We start from the raw sequence: 16,206 nt of genomic DNA on the forward strand, positions 1-16,206 counted from the left end.
ATCAGAAGCCCACTTAATAACTTTAAATTTATTAAGTCAGCCTTTGTCTTTATAACATTTTTAAAAATATAATTACTTCAAAACCATATATTATCCGGTTATAATAATAATATAACATTTTCCTTCGGCCTATAAACTAACATTTTAACTTTTTCCCCGAAAAACTTCTTTTAACTTGGCTTCAACCCGCGCAGTCAAATACTTTTTTACATATAAAAGTTTCTACTTTTATTTAAGGTTGGAAAGTAGCCCAGCTTTAAAATAATAACGATTGTGTGAGGCGTACGAAAAACTAGCCATAATTTTAAGATCGAGGGTTCTGAAATTAACTTATAAAACTTAAAGAGTCAGTTGACATATTATTTGAAGAAGTCTACAGAAAAATAAAATTCAACATTGAGCTGAGCGCAGGATGCAAGGACGCACCTGAGAAAGCGGCTGCACTGAAAAGGCAATTTGGCTCTCCTTAACGAGCTGGTCGTGCAAAGCTGTAGATTCGCAGTACAAAGCATTCAAGGCGGCAAGTTCTTCTTCCTTGCGGTTGACCTTCTCCAAATACTCATCGACTATTGGCTTCATTTGGCCAACCACCCGCTCGTAGAGCTTTTAAAGAAAGTTAGAAATACAAAAAATTCAAAAGATTAATCCAAGCATATTAAAAAACCTTTTCAATATTTTCGATAAAGTCTGAACTTTGTGATGAGGATTGGGCGAGATGCAATTTCTGCAAAAGTTCATCTATAACGAAAACGTTGACTGTACTCTGCTCGTAAAAAAAAAATTAATATTTAGCAAAGATGATTGTATTATTCCAAACGAAAAAAAGGTATAGATAAAGTGGACGCTTTACAAAAAGATTGCTATTCAGAGCTAACTGTGAGTGAAATTGGGCACCAAAAAAGATGCTCAAGTACGGCTTAATTACAGAAATCCAGAGATTTTAGTATAAAAATTACAAACTAGAAAACCGAAATAGTTATAGTTATATAAGGAAAGAAAAGGATATCAAACAGAAAAAGGAATACAGGCAAGCAAGTGTGCTGAGGAGTCGAGTATCTTTCGACCCTCTGGACGTAATTAGCCGGGAAAAGCCCGACAGAACCGTTAAACTCGCCTGGAAAATATAAAAAATACAAAAACTTATTTTAAAAATTGTCTTAATTTTATTTTTAATAGTAAAAAAATAACATAACTACGAGTAGTTATATATAGAAACTCAGTTTATTTGTATAATTTTTCTTTTTACTATTTTTTACATAATGAATACCTTTCCACCAATCGAGATGCTGGTCGTCCAGGAGCCGGATAACGTCGCCTGCCACGAAACCAAGTTCGCCCTCCTCCATAACCTCGAAGGTGTACAGCGCCTTCACGTAACGCTCCGATGGTTCCTAGCGGGCCTGCTAAGATGAAGCTTTTTTTATTAAGAAGAAAAGTGAGACGGCTGCCGAGGGAGAATCTGAAGGGGAAAGGGCGCCCTGCGTCTCAGCATTCAGTAGAGGGTACAGGGATTGTGAAAGAGGGTGGACGGGGCTCGCATTTTTACATTGCGTATCCTTTAAAAAAAATACAAAAAAAAGTGAATGGCCAGCTAAAAGTCGAGTTACAAGTAAAAGCTGTTTTTTTAAATAGAAACCACCTTCAAAGAAGCTGCCACTGCTGCCTTCAGGTCCGCCTCTTCCTGTTCAGTAAAATCGACAAGAGCACCGTAGGTTAACGGCAGAATACTTAAAAAGTAGTACAAAATAGAAAATAGAACCAAAGCTTGCTCAGACTGTAAATGTGTGACAGGAAGATTTTTCGTTAAAGCTGGAAATTCGTAACCATCCTCTTTCCAAGTGGCGTAAGTTTTATAGATGCTCGTCACATGCGGGTAGTGGCCGTAATCAACCACCCAAGATTGTATTGTTTTTTTAATGAGGTTACAAACCACTACTGGCGTATTGACCTGAAAAGAGGGAATTTAAAAGATTTATTAATAAATTATATTAATAAAAAGCTGCTTGACTATTATTTATTATTAACTAAAAAAATTTACCTTGAGACTTAATAAGCGCGTAAGTTCGTCTAAGACTAAAGGAGTTCCGCAGGCTGCCTGGAACTCCTTCCCACAGTTATTAAAACACCCATCTAAAATCTACAAAGAATATTACTTGAAGGCAATGATAGTGTATTTACTAAAAATGTTAACCGTAACAGAGATGAGAGCTATATTAATATTATGAGAACTAATGTTTTTCACTATCGCTCTCGCAGCCTCTTCTTTTCTATAAATATGAAGATTATAATATAGATCACACTGTTTTTTAACTCGAAATAAACTATACTTTATGCTCGCAGCAGAAAACTTATCACACAAATTTATAATTTTTCCCCAGTCTTCAGTACCTTGATTTATCGCCTGCTCTACAAGAGAATCATATTCAGATGGAGCACTTACTTTAGCCGTAGCCATAAGAGCAAGAAACTTATATTTTAGTTATTCAGGAATTGACACCTTAGATGTGAATTTAATTTTTTTTTAACACACTAAACTTTTACTTTAAAAGATGATGGACGCAAACAACATAGCAAAGGATAAAACAGAAGCGGCGATTGGGTGGAGTACAAATAATAATTCTCAATCAAATTCGCCTATTGAGCGTTCTCCTTATTAAAAATTTAATTAGGTGTTTTGAAATTTTTTTGGTAGTTATTTAAAGTTTTGTACAATCTGGTATTAAGAGATTTAAAACTTGTAATTAAAATTTTATATAAAATTTGGATAATGCACTTTCGTAAAAAGAATTGTTTAAGTGGGCTAGAAATAATTAACGGACTTGGTGTAAATGTCCAAAGATCGCGTGCAAGCCTTAAACATATGAAGAGAATATATTATTCAAATGAGATTATTTCAAGGCCGTTTAGTAGTATATTTAAAAAGGGTGTAAAATTTTTATGTCCGTGAAGTTAGGAGAAGGGATAGAACGTGGTTTACGTGTCTTAAAAATATATGTAATTTATTAACCCCTGCTTTTTCAGCGCTACGGAGGACGGAGGTATTTTGAAACAATTGGCCATATAAAATAATGCTTATAGATTAGATTTGAAAATTGAGCAATTAATAACTAAACAAAAAAATATATCCCTAGAATCAATATAAAAGTGGTCCAGGTTACGTATTTACAAAAAATTACTAATACATAAATAAGAACATAATGGTTATCTTTTTTATAAACTCACCATATTCTTATTTTAACAATTTTTTTTATATATTTTTAGCTTATATAGTCATTGGTTACTAAATGTTGACCCTATATACTCATTATAAATCACTTTGAATTTATAACGAATTGAGTTACATAAATGCTTAAACAAAAAAAAATTATTATTATAAGCCCCCTAACAAACGATTTAGTAAAACCGTCCGTTAATAACATTGCCAGTTAACCTTCCAAAAAGCTTTAGCTAGTGGGCTCACCGCACTCTATCTAATATATATAGTAGTTAGAATCACTCTTTACCAATAGTACCAATACCATACATAGGGCGAGCCTATATAGGAACTAGCACTACTATTCTGAGGCCGAACCGAGCCGAAGCCAAGCGCAACCGCACAAGGCAGTACGCTTAGCCCGAACCCGGTCATGATTCACCAACAGTACCCTGTACTACCATGAAATTCGCTAGTATAGAACTAGTACCATTACACGCGAGAAGCAATAGTCGATAGCCGAAGCCTGGGCTAGACCGCAGTCCCTTGGACGAGGGCGAAGTGCTTCAATGTTGCTCAATTCCTAAGCCTTTAGCTTAAAAGCCTTCGCACGCAGTTAGCGACTTGCAAGAACCAAGTACCTAGGAATCTTATACGTGCTCCATAAGTATGCTAAAAGTAAACACACAGAGGTTTACACGTAACTTCCTTTGCTTTTCACAGAGGATTGTCTCCGGAAGGCAACACTAGTATACATCGCGGGTAACCTTAAGGTTTATATGTCACATAAGTCATCAGTCAAGCTAGAATAGGCTAAACTCGTACCGACGATGGTAGTGCCAAACTGAACAGAATTCAACAAGGCTCGAGATAATAGTATTCCTCCCACTGATACAGGTAAGATAGAACCTGCCAAGTGTACTTATTTCCTGCGTCTTTTTTACCAATTTTAAGAGCCCGTCTTTCGACGTGTAAGTACAAAGCCTTCGTCTCTCCACAGTATCGAGCGAGCCTCAACCCAATTATATTTAAGCAGGATAACCATATTCACGATAGTCGTTTGATGAAGAATCGAGTAAGGTTCAAGTACTATTAATTCGTTTTAGCTTACAAGACCCGAGTATAGTAGAGGGTTATTAAACACTTCGTCATTTCCATGAGTCTATTCCCGACGCGTCAATCCATCTGTGGATGGCAATCGTAGTCTAAATTCCGTGGCAAACACGTACCGAAAGACATCGAGAATAACAAACGCAGCAACCGCGTATTAGACGGACCAATCTTTTTTGGTCACGATACGACATGCATCTAGGGCATATATCGAGTCAAAAGTCACCAACTTTGCTTGCACGAAAAATGTACTTCACGAAGGATCAAAAGGTACGACCCAACAGTCCGAGGCCCGTGACGCAACACGTTCCTAGCGCTCCCATCTGCGAGCCCAACCTATGCAGTTGTCAAAGGCTCTAACTTTACAAATACAATGGTCTTATTTCTGCAGTCAAAGCAAAGTCAAGGAGTTGCATGAGTAAAGTACATGCAACTCGAATAGAGCAGGTTAACTGCTCGTATTCTATATACGACGTTTTCATCGTTTTAATTATATATAGTATAAGCACATTTTTGTAAAATCAAAATTTTTTAATCATTTTATTTTTATTAGTGCTATTAGCTAGATAGTTTTTCATTTGTTGATTTTTATTTAACAGCTAAGTTGCATAATGCTAATTTTATTCAATTAATAAAAGTACATAAGTAGCATGTGCATATAATAACTTTTTATAAAAAAAATAGCGCTTATACCTATGAGTATAATAACATATAAGAGATAAAGAAGATAAAGTAAAGTAGTCCAGGTATAAGCACTTGTTATAAACTCAATTTATAAATAAAAATAAATATTTTTAGGTGTATTTAACGTATCTTTTAAGGTATCTTTATAAAGCTTTTATAGTACTATTACTTGGATAAAGCTAAGGTGATTATGGTACCTTCTTAAATAGGACTCCAGCTTGGATCGTTTGCACGAAACTCAGTAGCTAGAAGTAAAATACTTATCATAAGTATTACAGAAATTGATCTTAGGTTCTATGTTAGATTTTAGTTTATCCTTATTCCGAGTATAACTTTATAATTGTGAATAAATAACATAATTGAAAGTTAGTTATTTCTTGTAATTTTTTAGCTCTCCAAGGTACACGTAAGCTTCATAACGTTAGAACTAAGTAAGGTAACTATGTTTTAGTTTATTGGGTTGTATTCAATTATTTTTGAGTTTTGTTTACTTGAATGTTTAAGCTAACGTCAAGATTGACCACAAAAGTAGAGTACTAAAGTCTCCGTAGTTGCGTTAAAGTGTGTAAATGCATAAAAGCATGTTAACTTAACAGCAAAGTTTGTCATTTTATTCCTTGCTAGTATTGCTTTAGCCTTAAAGTTAGAACTCGTTTGACTTTCATATGGTTATGTAAGTAAAATAGATCTGTTAGAGGTAGTTTAGTTATAAAGTAAATTAATTCGCTACCTCAACGATTTTTAAAAAGGTGAAAGATCTATTAACCAATTGTCAATGCTACAAAATATATTACTCTACGTCAACTTCGTAGCAGAGTTTATATGTTAAGTATAGTTAAATGCTAGATTAATTACTAGTGGCAAAGAAGCTAACTAGTTTATACTTCTTTTATTTTAAGTTGTGAACCAGGCTCTTCACCTTGGTTTCTCAAAGTAAACGTTTTTATTTACATAGATTTTTATTAGCTTTATCAAACTTGTTAGATTTTATCAAGGTTAAGGTTGTGTTACTTTTCGTAAATATAGCAATAAAGATTTATCAATAAAGCAAGCTAACTAACATTGTTTAAGTTTGTTTAAGCTTATTTAAATTATTTTGTATAAAACTTATCTTATTAACTTAGCTAAGAGTTATAGTTCATTCTTATCTTTAATTTGTTATTGTACTTATCTTCCTGTACTAGTACCAGAAAGTAAGTTTCGAGTCTGTTGTAGCAAGACCAGACCCAACTTTTTTTTTTGTTATGGTAAACAAAGTTTGAGTTTTTTTTAAAATTTTTTTTTAAGGTACTGTATATATAGTTTCCGGGGCGTGCTAAATTATTAAAACCAATAACTTTATACCTTCCAAAATTGTTAACAGTTTATATTACATAATTACAATTTATGTAGCGTAACGATCCCCAAACATAAAAACAATCTTTTAACACCAGCTATTTGACCTTAACAGCTCTCTTTAATAACACAGGTCTGCAACCATAGACTGCATAATTTTTTTTTACTGTTTTATACGGGAAAAATAGTTAAAAAATTCCATCACATCAATATTTTTGCGAAACCCATATTTTTAGTTTGATTTTGCGCGAAATTAACCGTGTTGTTAGGCCAGCGGCAAGCTTAAACAGAACATCCCTGCTTTTATGATTGCAAACACTCGTGCCAGAGGCCTCTGTCGGACAAAAACTGACTGGACGCCCCGAGCTTAATATACGGTTGAAAAAATGTAATTAATACCTTGGCTCCAAGTAAAAAAATTTAGGGCTCACGTAGCGTTTGTAAAATCATTGCCAAAAGACGGAAAATGATTCATATACTTGCATTCAAGTTGTCAAAACTGTTTGAATCAAGATGAAAGAGGGAATTTTTACTGGTCTCGCCACACGAAAACTGTTAATCGGTCCCTTCTTCCAGAATCAAAGGGGAAAAAGAAAAAAAGGCGTGAGACTCCAAAAACGTAGTGCACAAGATTTTGGGGGACAAAGGTCCCCTCTATAAAACCAATGTACGACGTCTGTTGGCTGCATAGGGAACTCAAGGCTGCAAGATGAGCTTAAAAGTTCATTTCTTACGCTCCCATATCGACTATTTTCCGGATACTTAGTAAATTGAAGAGCAGTGTGAACGATATTTTAACAGGATGTCCGCACTGCGGATATGCTGGCTGACTACTACTGGGTGATCAAGCCAGATACGGAAAACGAAAAGCGAAATCGAGTTTCGGAGGAGCAGCAAAGAGAAGTAGAAAAGGTTTCACAGGCAAAAAGAGTGAACACAGAACGTTTATGTCATGAAGGAATTGTTTGATAAATCACGAGAATCAATATGTTTAGTCCAACGTAATAAAGTTAATGAATTTTTTCACTGCAGTTTTATTTTTTATTGTAAACGCTTGTTTCTTTGCAAAAAAACCATAACTGACAGGGGGGAGAGGCATTTTTGGATTCAGCATCCTAGAGAATATAAAGTTTACCGAATATTTTTAATGCAGCTGAAAAAAAAAAGTTATTTTTGTAGGCCCCTGTTATTTATTTGTAATTTTGGCAGACTACAGCTAGGCTCCTCTTTGTATATGACCTTATATGCTACTTAATAAGTTAGTATGACGCTTACCAGAGTATCAAGCGCACTCAGGTAGATGGTGAGGTCCCCTGCAGTTTATGTATAAACTGGTATATAGAAAAAACTATATGTATTAAAAAAAAATGGTAACCTAAAAACAAACTTAAATCCGTTTAACCACGCGTGAAAACATTGTATTAGTATTTCTACATTTAGGTTTCTACAGCTTGAAACCAGGAATGGCGCACCTAAGATGGACCCTAGTTCTTGATATAAAGTTTTGTCTAACCTAGAAAGATAAAAATTGACTGGGGCGCATTAAGACTATGCCACAGATGTGTTTGGTTTATAGTTTGGTTATTAGTATTCGTGAAAATAATCTTTAGAATGACTCCCTCGTCATGTCCATAGCCAGAATTTATTAATTTAAAAAGTTGTTTCAAATTATTTTTGTCTTGTATTTTAGTAGAAAGATACATCAATAATATAATGCGTTCGACGCATATTGGCTTAGAAATTTAACTATATGTTTACTTGGTAAAACGAATTTACTTAACTGCTAATTAACCATTTACTTTTCAACATTTACACTAACCTGACCTGTTTTTTTTAAGTTATATTTGGTTAAAACACTTTTTAAATCGGTTTAATTGCCAACTAAAATATCTTAATAGTTTATAATATATTTATTCATTTATTACTGATATATTACTGTCGATATGCATAGCACACCTTACTGCTTATTTGTTATTCCCCCTTTAAACTATAAGGTAAAGAGGATCTAGTACCCCTTAAAGAGCCGTCATCTTTAATGATTGCGTACCAGCCTGTGGACAAGTCATAAGAAGAAAAAAAAAGCAATAACCACCAAAATAAGCAAAGCATATAAGTTCAGTAAATAAAAATCGTGTCAATATTATTTATAAATATACTATATACACGCTATTTCTCTTGTCCATGCTAGCTGAATTATATTAATATATGCAACAAACAATCAGGGTGGTAAATGGAGGCTGGAAGATAGCGCCCTAAAGTGGTGTTCCAGTTTTTTTTTTACCTGAATCATTTTGTAAGCAAGCAATATTATTTGTACTTTATGAGGTGGCGCCTCTAGTTAGTTATACATATTAACAACTCTACTCATTTGTAAAGCAAGTTAATAGATAAGTTATCGTAGCTCTAAATGCTACTCAGTAACTTTAAGGCAAACGCCAGAGAGATAGAATAAACTTGCACTGAAGAAATCTATAAGGAAGGATGGGAAGGCAAGAGGGGAGATCTTGCGAAGAAGCAGAAAGTGCTCACTAGCTTTTAGAATTGCAACCACAATTTACGTACTTAAGGATATGTGAAATTTATGGCTTTTAAATTGCTGGTTTACTATTAAATAAACTTACTAAGTTGTGGAAGTTGTGTAACCCTAATATATATATATAGTGCTGAGCACTATCAAATATTAGTTATATGTGTCCCTTATTCCAATTTTATATTTATACTGTTAGTTATTAAATTGTTTTAGACCAATAATATCGGCCCTACAAAATTTTCTAAGTTCAATTTTACTAAACTAATATGGTCAAGGAACCACAAAGAAAGCACTATTTTGGTAGTCTCTACGCTTAAACCGTTATAGTAAATTAAAAAATACGTTAGCGATTTATTAACTTTTCTTAAAAGTATTTAAGTTCAAAATTTTCAAGTTCAAGAGAACGTTATCCTTTAAAATAACTTTTTTTTCTGACACAGGAGCGGTGGCTGCAAGTAAAAGTGTAAAACTTGGCCATTAATTCCTTCAAAAAAGCTAGAAAAAAAACTTTTATCTTTTTCTTCAATTTTGTACATAAGGCGAGGCGCAAAACAAAAACTGGGCTCCTTAATTGAACTCGATTCTTGAAACTTAACTAGAAAGTGGTGCTATGCAGCTTTACAACATTTAACTCTGGATAAATATATCCCTACGCTCCTTTGGGATACTAGCATGAGTAGGAAATACAGAGGACTTCGGAGGCGCTGAATGTTGGGCATAAAAAAAAAAACTGCGTGAACTTTAAGTAAAGTAGCTATAAAAAAGTGCACCTTCAAAAGACGTTCCTATAATAGTACTTGTCGAACTTTGATGCTTTTCTTTTCCCTATTGTTACGATTTTAAAAATTTTGCTAGGGCCCTTCTACAGCTACCGTAGCTTCGGCCCCAGCAACAAACGGCTAAAGCCTTACCTTATTCCCGCCTTCCGTACAAGAATTTAGCCTGGATTATAAGAGCAGCATCGAAATTATATTATTCGCGGAAAAATAGTTATGTTAGGTTCATTAAATTTTATATAGAAAGTATCGCTGGTAGGATGGTTAGAATTTTTAATAGAAGTGTGGATGCTTTCTTAATTGCTTTTTTTACTTTTCGTGAATATTAATAAAGATTTATTAGTTTGTTATTTATAAAGTGCGTCTCAAAATGAGAACATAACTATTTATTTTAAGAATAACACTTATTTATGTGAAGTAATATAATTAAGCTCTTCTCAAAAAAACAAATTTAATAACAAATTATCTAGAAAAGGTTTAAAAAATTATCTATATTGCTTTTAAGGATGATCGCTTTCAAAAAATTAATTAAAATTTTAAATAACTCTATATAATAACACCTTGAAACTTTAGCTTGAGACTACAAATAATTCTTAAATAAATTAATCATGTACTGCAGAATCGTTAAAGAAATGATATAAAAAACTTGGAAGTGGTTAATAAACGTGAAGAAGAGTTTGTAGTAATTTCCTTTTTATCGTATACTTTAATTTCATCTTCAATACGAGCAGGTTTGCTTTGAGAAATCACAAGAGAATCCGCAGTTGGCTCCTTTGTATATAAATGATGTGTATAATAAATTTCAAATTTATATATATATATATGTTATATCTAAATTTAAATAAAATCAAAGAAGTATTTAAATTTTTTAATTTCTAATTTGGATTTTAAATTTTAACTAGATTAAACCAATTGTAATGAAAATTATACACAAGAACCCCGCGAGAAGGTAATACGACGGACTCAACTTCCAGCTGGGAGCCTTGCTTTTTACCATCCGACTCGCACAAGGCAGCCGGAGTCTTAACAAAATCTTCAGTGTTACGCGATTCTTCTTCTTTGTAAACGCTGTTTATCTCTAACAGAAAAATTTAATTAGAAAAAAAAAATCTCTATAAGTAACAAAATTTTAGTTATTAGCTGTAATTACATAAAAAAATCAAAAAACTCATTGAAAATGATAAATTTACCAGAAGCCTTGAAACAATTCATATACTCCTCCTCATTATTTTTTATAGCCAGACACTTTTGCTCTAATTCTTCAGATAATCTTTAGAAAAATAGATATAAAGTTGATTACGTTTGCTAGAAAGGGGGAGCCGATACCGATCCAGTTCTTGATTTTCTTCCTCAAGTTTACTATTTTCACGGTAAAGTTCGGTGACATTACGAAAAACATCGTTGGTCTTGTTTATAATAAATATACTGCATAAAATTATAAAATTTATTCGATAATTTAGTAACTTTTGCTTATACGTACATTTGGATTACCAATTCACAGAATTCTTTTTTAATGTGTTCTAAATTTTTGTGAAAAGTAACAAATTAATAAAAAGTGTTAATTATAGAAAACTTACTAGCACCTGGCTCTACTGCTACACTGCAGGGAAGAGAGTTATCCTTCCTGTAACCAAAAAATTCATAATACTTAGCGAGAAACTCGCCAGCCAGTTTTTCATGATTTTTTTTTTTGTTGTTCAGCGTTTCGCTATATACTCATGAGTTTTTTTTTTAACAAGAAATTATTTTTTACCAAAGAATCGCACGGTCTTTAATTTTTTCTTCGTAGTTTAACTGGAATTCTTCATATCTGTTAATAAATGCCACCAAATCAAGCCTAATAAAGAGTTATTAAAAGTAAACAGTAATTAATTATTACAGATTTTGAATATATATTTACTGCTAATTATAATTACTCTAAAAGTTGACTTTCTTTGACTTTTAACTCTGTATTTTTACTTTCAATACTTTTTAAAATATTATGAAGTTCTTGTTCATTAGCTTCCCTAGTCTTTTTAATTTTCTCAATTTCTTGATATATAACTATAAAAGTTGTAGGTTTCCTAAATAAGTTGCTCCTACCTTTAAAACGTAAAAGGTTAGGTACCTTGTACTTCAGTTTGCCTTTGCGACAAGAGTTGCTGCTGTAGAGCACTCTCTAAGTAAACAAAAGTTTATATATATATCGCTTTATGAATATAAACGAGAGGACATGGTTTATTAGTGCGCACACTAAGCTACAGTTCTGAATATGCAATCACTAGCGTATTTCCGCATATCTAACCCAACTGCAATTTGCAGAGGTTTCTACTTATACCTCTCTCCAGAGTTCTAACGGTTTCGGCGAGTTTGTCAAGACAGCTTGTCTGCGAAAACATTATGGTTTTCCTTATACGTAGGGAAAAGTACAAAAAAGTAATGCGTTCTTAGCTATAAAAGCAATTTAAAGATATGTTGGGTACATAAAATTTACTGGTATACATTTTGGAGGGAAACGTGGTTTTATGGGCAGGGAAAGAAAGCCAAAACTATCGAAATTACAATTTTACAAAACTTCAGCTACTTGCAAGTAACCTATAAAACGGCGAGTCTAACTTTGCAAACTAATTGCAATATTAAGTTTATTATGATATTTTTTCAATTATTTTTCTATTTTAATTTCATTATTTACCTGTATGCTGACATACAACAATCCCACCCACATTTTGGTAACACAATAAACTGGTTAACCTGATATCTACTTCCTTACCATGACCATTCCCTTTAACTGACTTAAACTACACTTAACCTGCGCCGAAAAAGGGGGGATGGTTTTTCTTCTGGTATCTTCGCTAAACTTTAAAAGGCGAAGTAGTCATTATTAGAAAGCTTTTTTTGCCGTATGGCCTAATGTGCTCCCAATAACCAGCCAGAAAACATTCTAGGAGCGGAATTCTAAGAGTGGGACCCGGAGTCTTCCGGTGAAGCGATCAGTAAATATATTATAATTCATGAGGGCGAGGTTAAATACGCGACCATCAAAGACAGGAAGAGAGCGTCACGTCGGCGGAATCGAACCCACGACCTTAAGTATGGTCTTTGAGCTACGTCGGCAACTCTCAATTTCGGTATGAGGGATTTTGCGTATTTAACTGTTAAATTCCTTCTACGCGAAAAAGCGGACGACCTCTTTATGGGGGCAAAAAATCAATTGTTAAGGTGTCATTCCGCAACAGAGGCCAGATCGTACAAACCTTGTGCCCTCAGCTCGGTCCGCAGAAAATTTGTCTAGGGGAGGCGTGGATAGTTCTTAAAACAGAGCTATAAAAAAATTGGATGCATGAAAACTTTTTCACAAAAATAATTAGTTTACTTTGGAAGTAAGCACTTGAACAGCGCAAATATGATACTAGTAAGAAGTCACTAAAGAAAAAAGATGAAATTAATATTGCTTACTTTAAAACTAAGTACTTAAACAAAAGCGTTACAGAAAGGGGGGGGATTCATATAACTAAATTTTGGATGCAAATACGATACTGGAAAGAATTTATTGAAGAGGAAAGATGAAAGTTACAGTCTAAGAGACCGCGAGCTACATTACTTATAACGTCCTGCTATATCATGCACTGTGTGTTTTCTATTAAGGTCAATAAAGCAATAAATATACCCTACTTCGCTTCCTCAAACGGAGTAGAGCGTAGAGCAGTTGTAAAGTAATAAGCCTTATCTTAGCTTTTTCTGTTACTTAATATAAGTTTGTAGTTGATTCTAATACAAAAGTAGAAACTATTAACTATTCGTGAGCTGTACCTTATGGTCCTAAGTCCTACTTAAGCTGACTATAAAATTTTGTGATGTGGTTTTATTTATTTTTATTGAATTTTAAATTATATTTGTTTTCCTTGCGACAGAGTAAATGTGCATATTACCAAGCTTATGTATTTCTTCAAGTTAGCTTAAGAAACCTACCAATACTACTAAAAACTCAAGTGTAGTATAGTATTTCCACTGCACCGTCTATAAACAGGAAGGGAAAGCCGATTATAATTATTTTCTAAAACTTGGTAGCATTTATTATGGATATTTATTATTATACATCGCTGAACACAAAATCCCTATAAGACGTCCCGCCGCTTAGAATGAGGCGCTTTGAAATCTAACGGAAATTAAATCATACGCACGCGAATAGAATATCTAAGCGAGGTCTATTTTTAAACTTACCTTGTGCTGTTTTTTTGTGGACGTGGCCTGCGCACCTCAACTCTTTACTTAGAATTTGCGATAAATATTTAACATGTATAGAGAGCTTTGTTGAAAATATACTTACAAATATATTAGAAAACTAAAACTACGTAAATTATAACTACTGACTTCATATTACAGTTCTTACCTATATATTCATTTTCTTTATTTTTATTTTTCCTTTCTTTCAATTTCTAACTTTTTAAAAAATATAGGTTTAACTTTATCGATGCATCTAAAAAAAGAATAAGATATATCGTTATAGCATATCATTAAGTGTGGAATGCCGTCCATGGAAAGAATATGACATACAGCACGTGCACTCGTTTAACAATATTGCATATATATATATTGAACCAACACATCCCTACAAAAGCATAGGGTCCTTATGAAAAATTTATTTAAGGGAAGTGATAACATGGTTGTAATAATTATATTTACGTGAACAAGTGAAAAGTCGGGAACAACAATAATTTTTACAAAAAGAGAAATATAAATTAAAACTAATGAAAAATAAAAAATACGGGTGGTTGTTGTTCTTTCTCCTCTCTTTTTCTTCTATCTTTATTACTTTTACCTAGGAGCTTTGAGCTACATTGCTAACTTATTGGCTATGAATGAAAATTCAGAAAAGAGCCTGTTGGTAATATAACTAATAATATTTATGTATTTCGGCCTCACAAATTCTAGATCAGACAGATTCTTTCGGAGTGATATTAGAATTTAGAGAGGCTCTAAAGGTTTTAAAAAACGAGCCTAGTCAAGGAAATAGCTAGTATTAAGAATATTAGTAGTAGTAGCATTATTCTTATGACTATTAGTACCCATAATAGCGTCGATAATAACATAACAGTTGGGAACAACAGTAATAGTAAAAATTATATATACAGTATTAAAAATAAAAATATTAGGAGTAGTAACAATAGTAATAAGTATAAATCTTATAAAAATAATAATAGCTCCAATAAGGGTAAAGACGCCTGGTAGTCTTCAGAGACTCAGAGAAGCCTCAAGAGCTTTACACGACACCGTTGACATTGAGATGGGTTGCGCGTTTGACGCGGCCCATATTATTAATGAACGACCATTCTACTGCGGCACCCCCCCCTGCAGTCTCTTAAAGAGAATATTCCTCCTATTACCCCCTGTGAAAAACAAAAGTCGTCCCTTTTGGTACACTCTTACAATTCTACGACGCAACAATCGCGAGGAAAAGAAATACGCGTGTTTGGCCGCAATCAAGAATTCCAACAGGTCACCTATCAATTACCTGAATACGAACCATCCAATTTGTGGTCCGTGGCGTTTATTGTTAACTCGACACTTCCACCATCGAGGCGGACCTGTGTGCGCAAGTCCTCACATCCCTCCGATTGGCACGAAGGCACACGGAGGATACTGCCAAATGGTGAGCGGAAGAAGCGACTGTTACCACTGTGCAGTGCATATCCCAGAATGGGAACGACAAAAGATATTAGAAATGGAGACTAGTAGAAGAACTTCGAAAAAGGCAATCGCGTTGACCAGTGCCACCACTTCAGATCTTTGGCCACGCTGCAAGGCTTTGCCTTGCGGAACCTCGGTGCGTCATTTGCGGCGAGGTCCTTTGACCGCGTGTAACAAGATTTTATACCAATTAAAATTTAAAGCGTTTTATTAAAAAAATATTTTAATTCAATATCTAATAAACAATGATTAATAACTTATTCTAGAAATTAAGGTTATTTAATATATTAAATTTAAAAGAACAAACAACATCCGCGTTGGTTAATCTAATTATCTCTCCTTGTCTCTTTATTTTCTTTTTATATTTTATTTCTTTATTATTTATTTTTATTTAAACTTGAATATATATTTTATATTTGTTCATATTCTTCTATATTTTTCTCTAAATCCTAGAAGAGATTTACCAAAACACGAGACAAACCCGCTTGATGCGCGAATTGCAGTGCGTCACGTACCCCAACTACCAGGAATGCAAATGTTACTCGCGGAGGCCTTTAACGGTCGACCAGTTGACGCGACAGGCGTCATCCATTTACTCCCGGCGCTACCACTACCCCAACTAAATCCTATGCTTCCCGCCCGAGAGCGAGACCGCACTAAGGGCCCTTTGCGAATAATCTTACTATTGATAATGTTGACTCAGTTGCTCAACAAAAAGAACAGCGAGCGCAACGAACTCTAAGGCAGCTGTTAGCTATTTTCACGACGAATCACTTGGCCATGCCCGAGAACGTGAAAAGCTTAGATTTTGGTGGCAACGCTTTTAAAATTCAAATACTTAACCATATCCGACTACTGTTTTGTGATGCAGAAGACGTCCAGAAAAGGAAAAAATGGGTTGCAGCAGCTAA

At 33.9% G+C, this 16,206-nt stretch overlaps 1 protein-coding gene and 1 long non-coding RNA gene across 3 annotated transcripts; both read right to left on the reverse strand.

Annotated features, from left to right (window-relative positions):
• Nucleotides 1-292: 292 nt before the first annotated feature.
• Nucleotides 293-2,467, reverse strand: LOC135144492 (signal transducing adapter molecule 2-like). 2 transcript variants are annotated; one of them, XM_064076523.1, is made up of 11 exons: nucleotides 2,328-2,467; nucleotides 2,192-2,267; nucleotides 2,039-2,137; nucleotides 1,760-1,948; nucleotides 1,640-1,681; nucleotides 1,443-1,556; nucleotides 1,268-1,391; nucleotides 1,026-1,114; nucleotides 665-763; nucleotides 427-603; nucleotides 293-373 (listed from the first exon to the last, which is right to left on the reverse strand). In XM_064076523.1, exons 1-11 carry the CDS (start codon nucleotides 2,453-2,455, stop codon nucleotides 326-328), a joined length of 1,185 nt encoding a protein of 394 aa, XP_063932593.1. In that variant the 5' UTR covers nucleotides 2,456-2,467; the 3' UTR covers nucleotides 293-325. The 2 variants fall into 2 exon arrangements, with proteins under 2 accessions (XP_063932593.1, XP_063932592.1); XM_064076522.1 differs by having other exon boundaries at nucleotides 1,640-1,948.
• Nucleotides 2,468-11,216: 8,749 nt separating this feature from the next.
• Nucleotides 11,217-11,782, reverse strand: LOC135144486 (uncharacterized). The gene is made up of 3 exons (XR_010283166.1): nucleotides 11,736-11,782; nucleotides 11,382-11,465; nucleotides 11,217-11,336 (listed from the first exon to the last, which is right to left on the reverse strand). It is a non-coding gene; the product is annotated as an uncharacterized LOC135144486 (long non-coding RNA).
• Nucleotides 11,783-16,206: the final 4,424 nt, after the last annotated feature.

Source organism: Zophobas morio, unplaced genomic scaffold (assembly GCF_036711695.1).
Source record: "Zophobas morio isolate AGI-343-1 ecotype UQ-CSIRO unplaced genomic scaffold, CSIRO_AGI_Zmor_V1 ptg000105l, whole genome shotgun sequence".
Lineage (NCBI taxonomy): Eukaryota > Metazoa > Arthropoda > Insecta > Coleoptera > Tenebrionidae > Zophobas > Zophobas morio.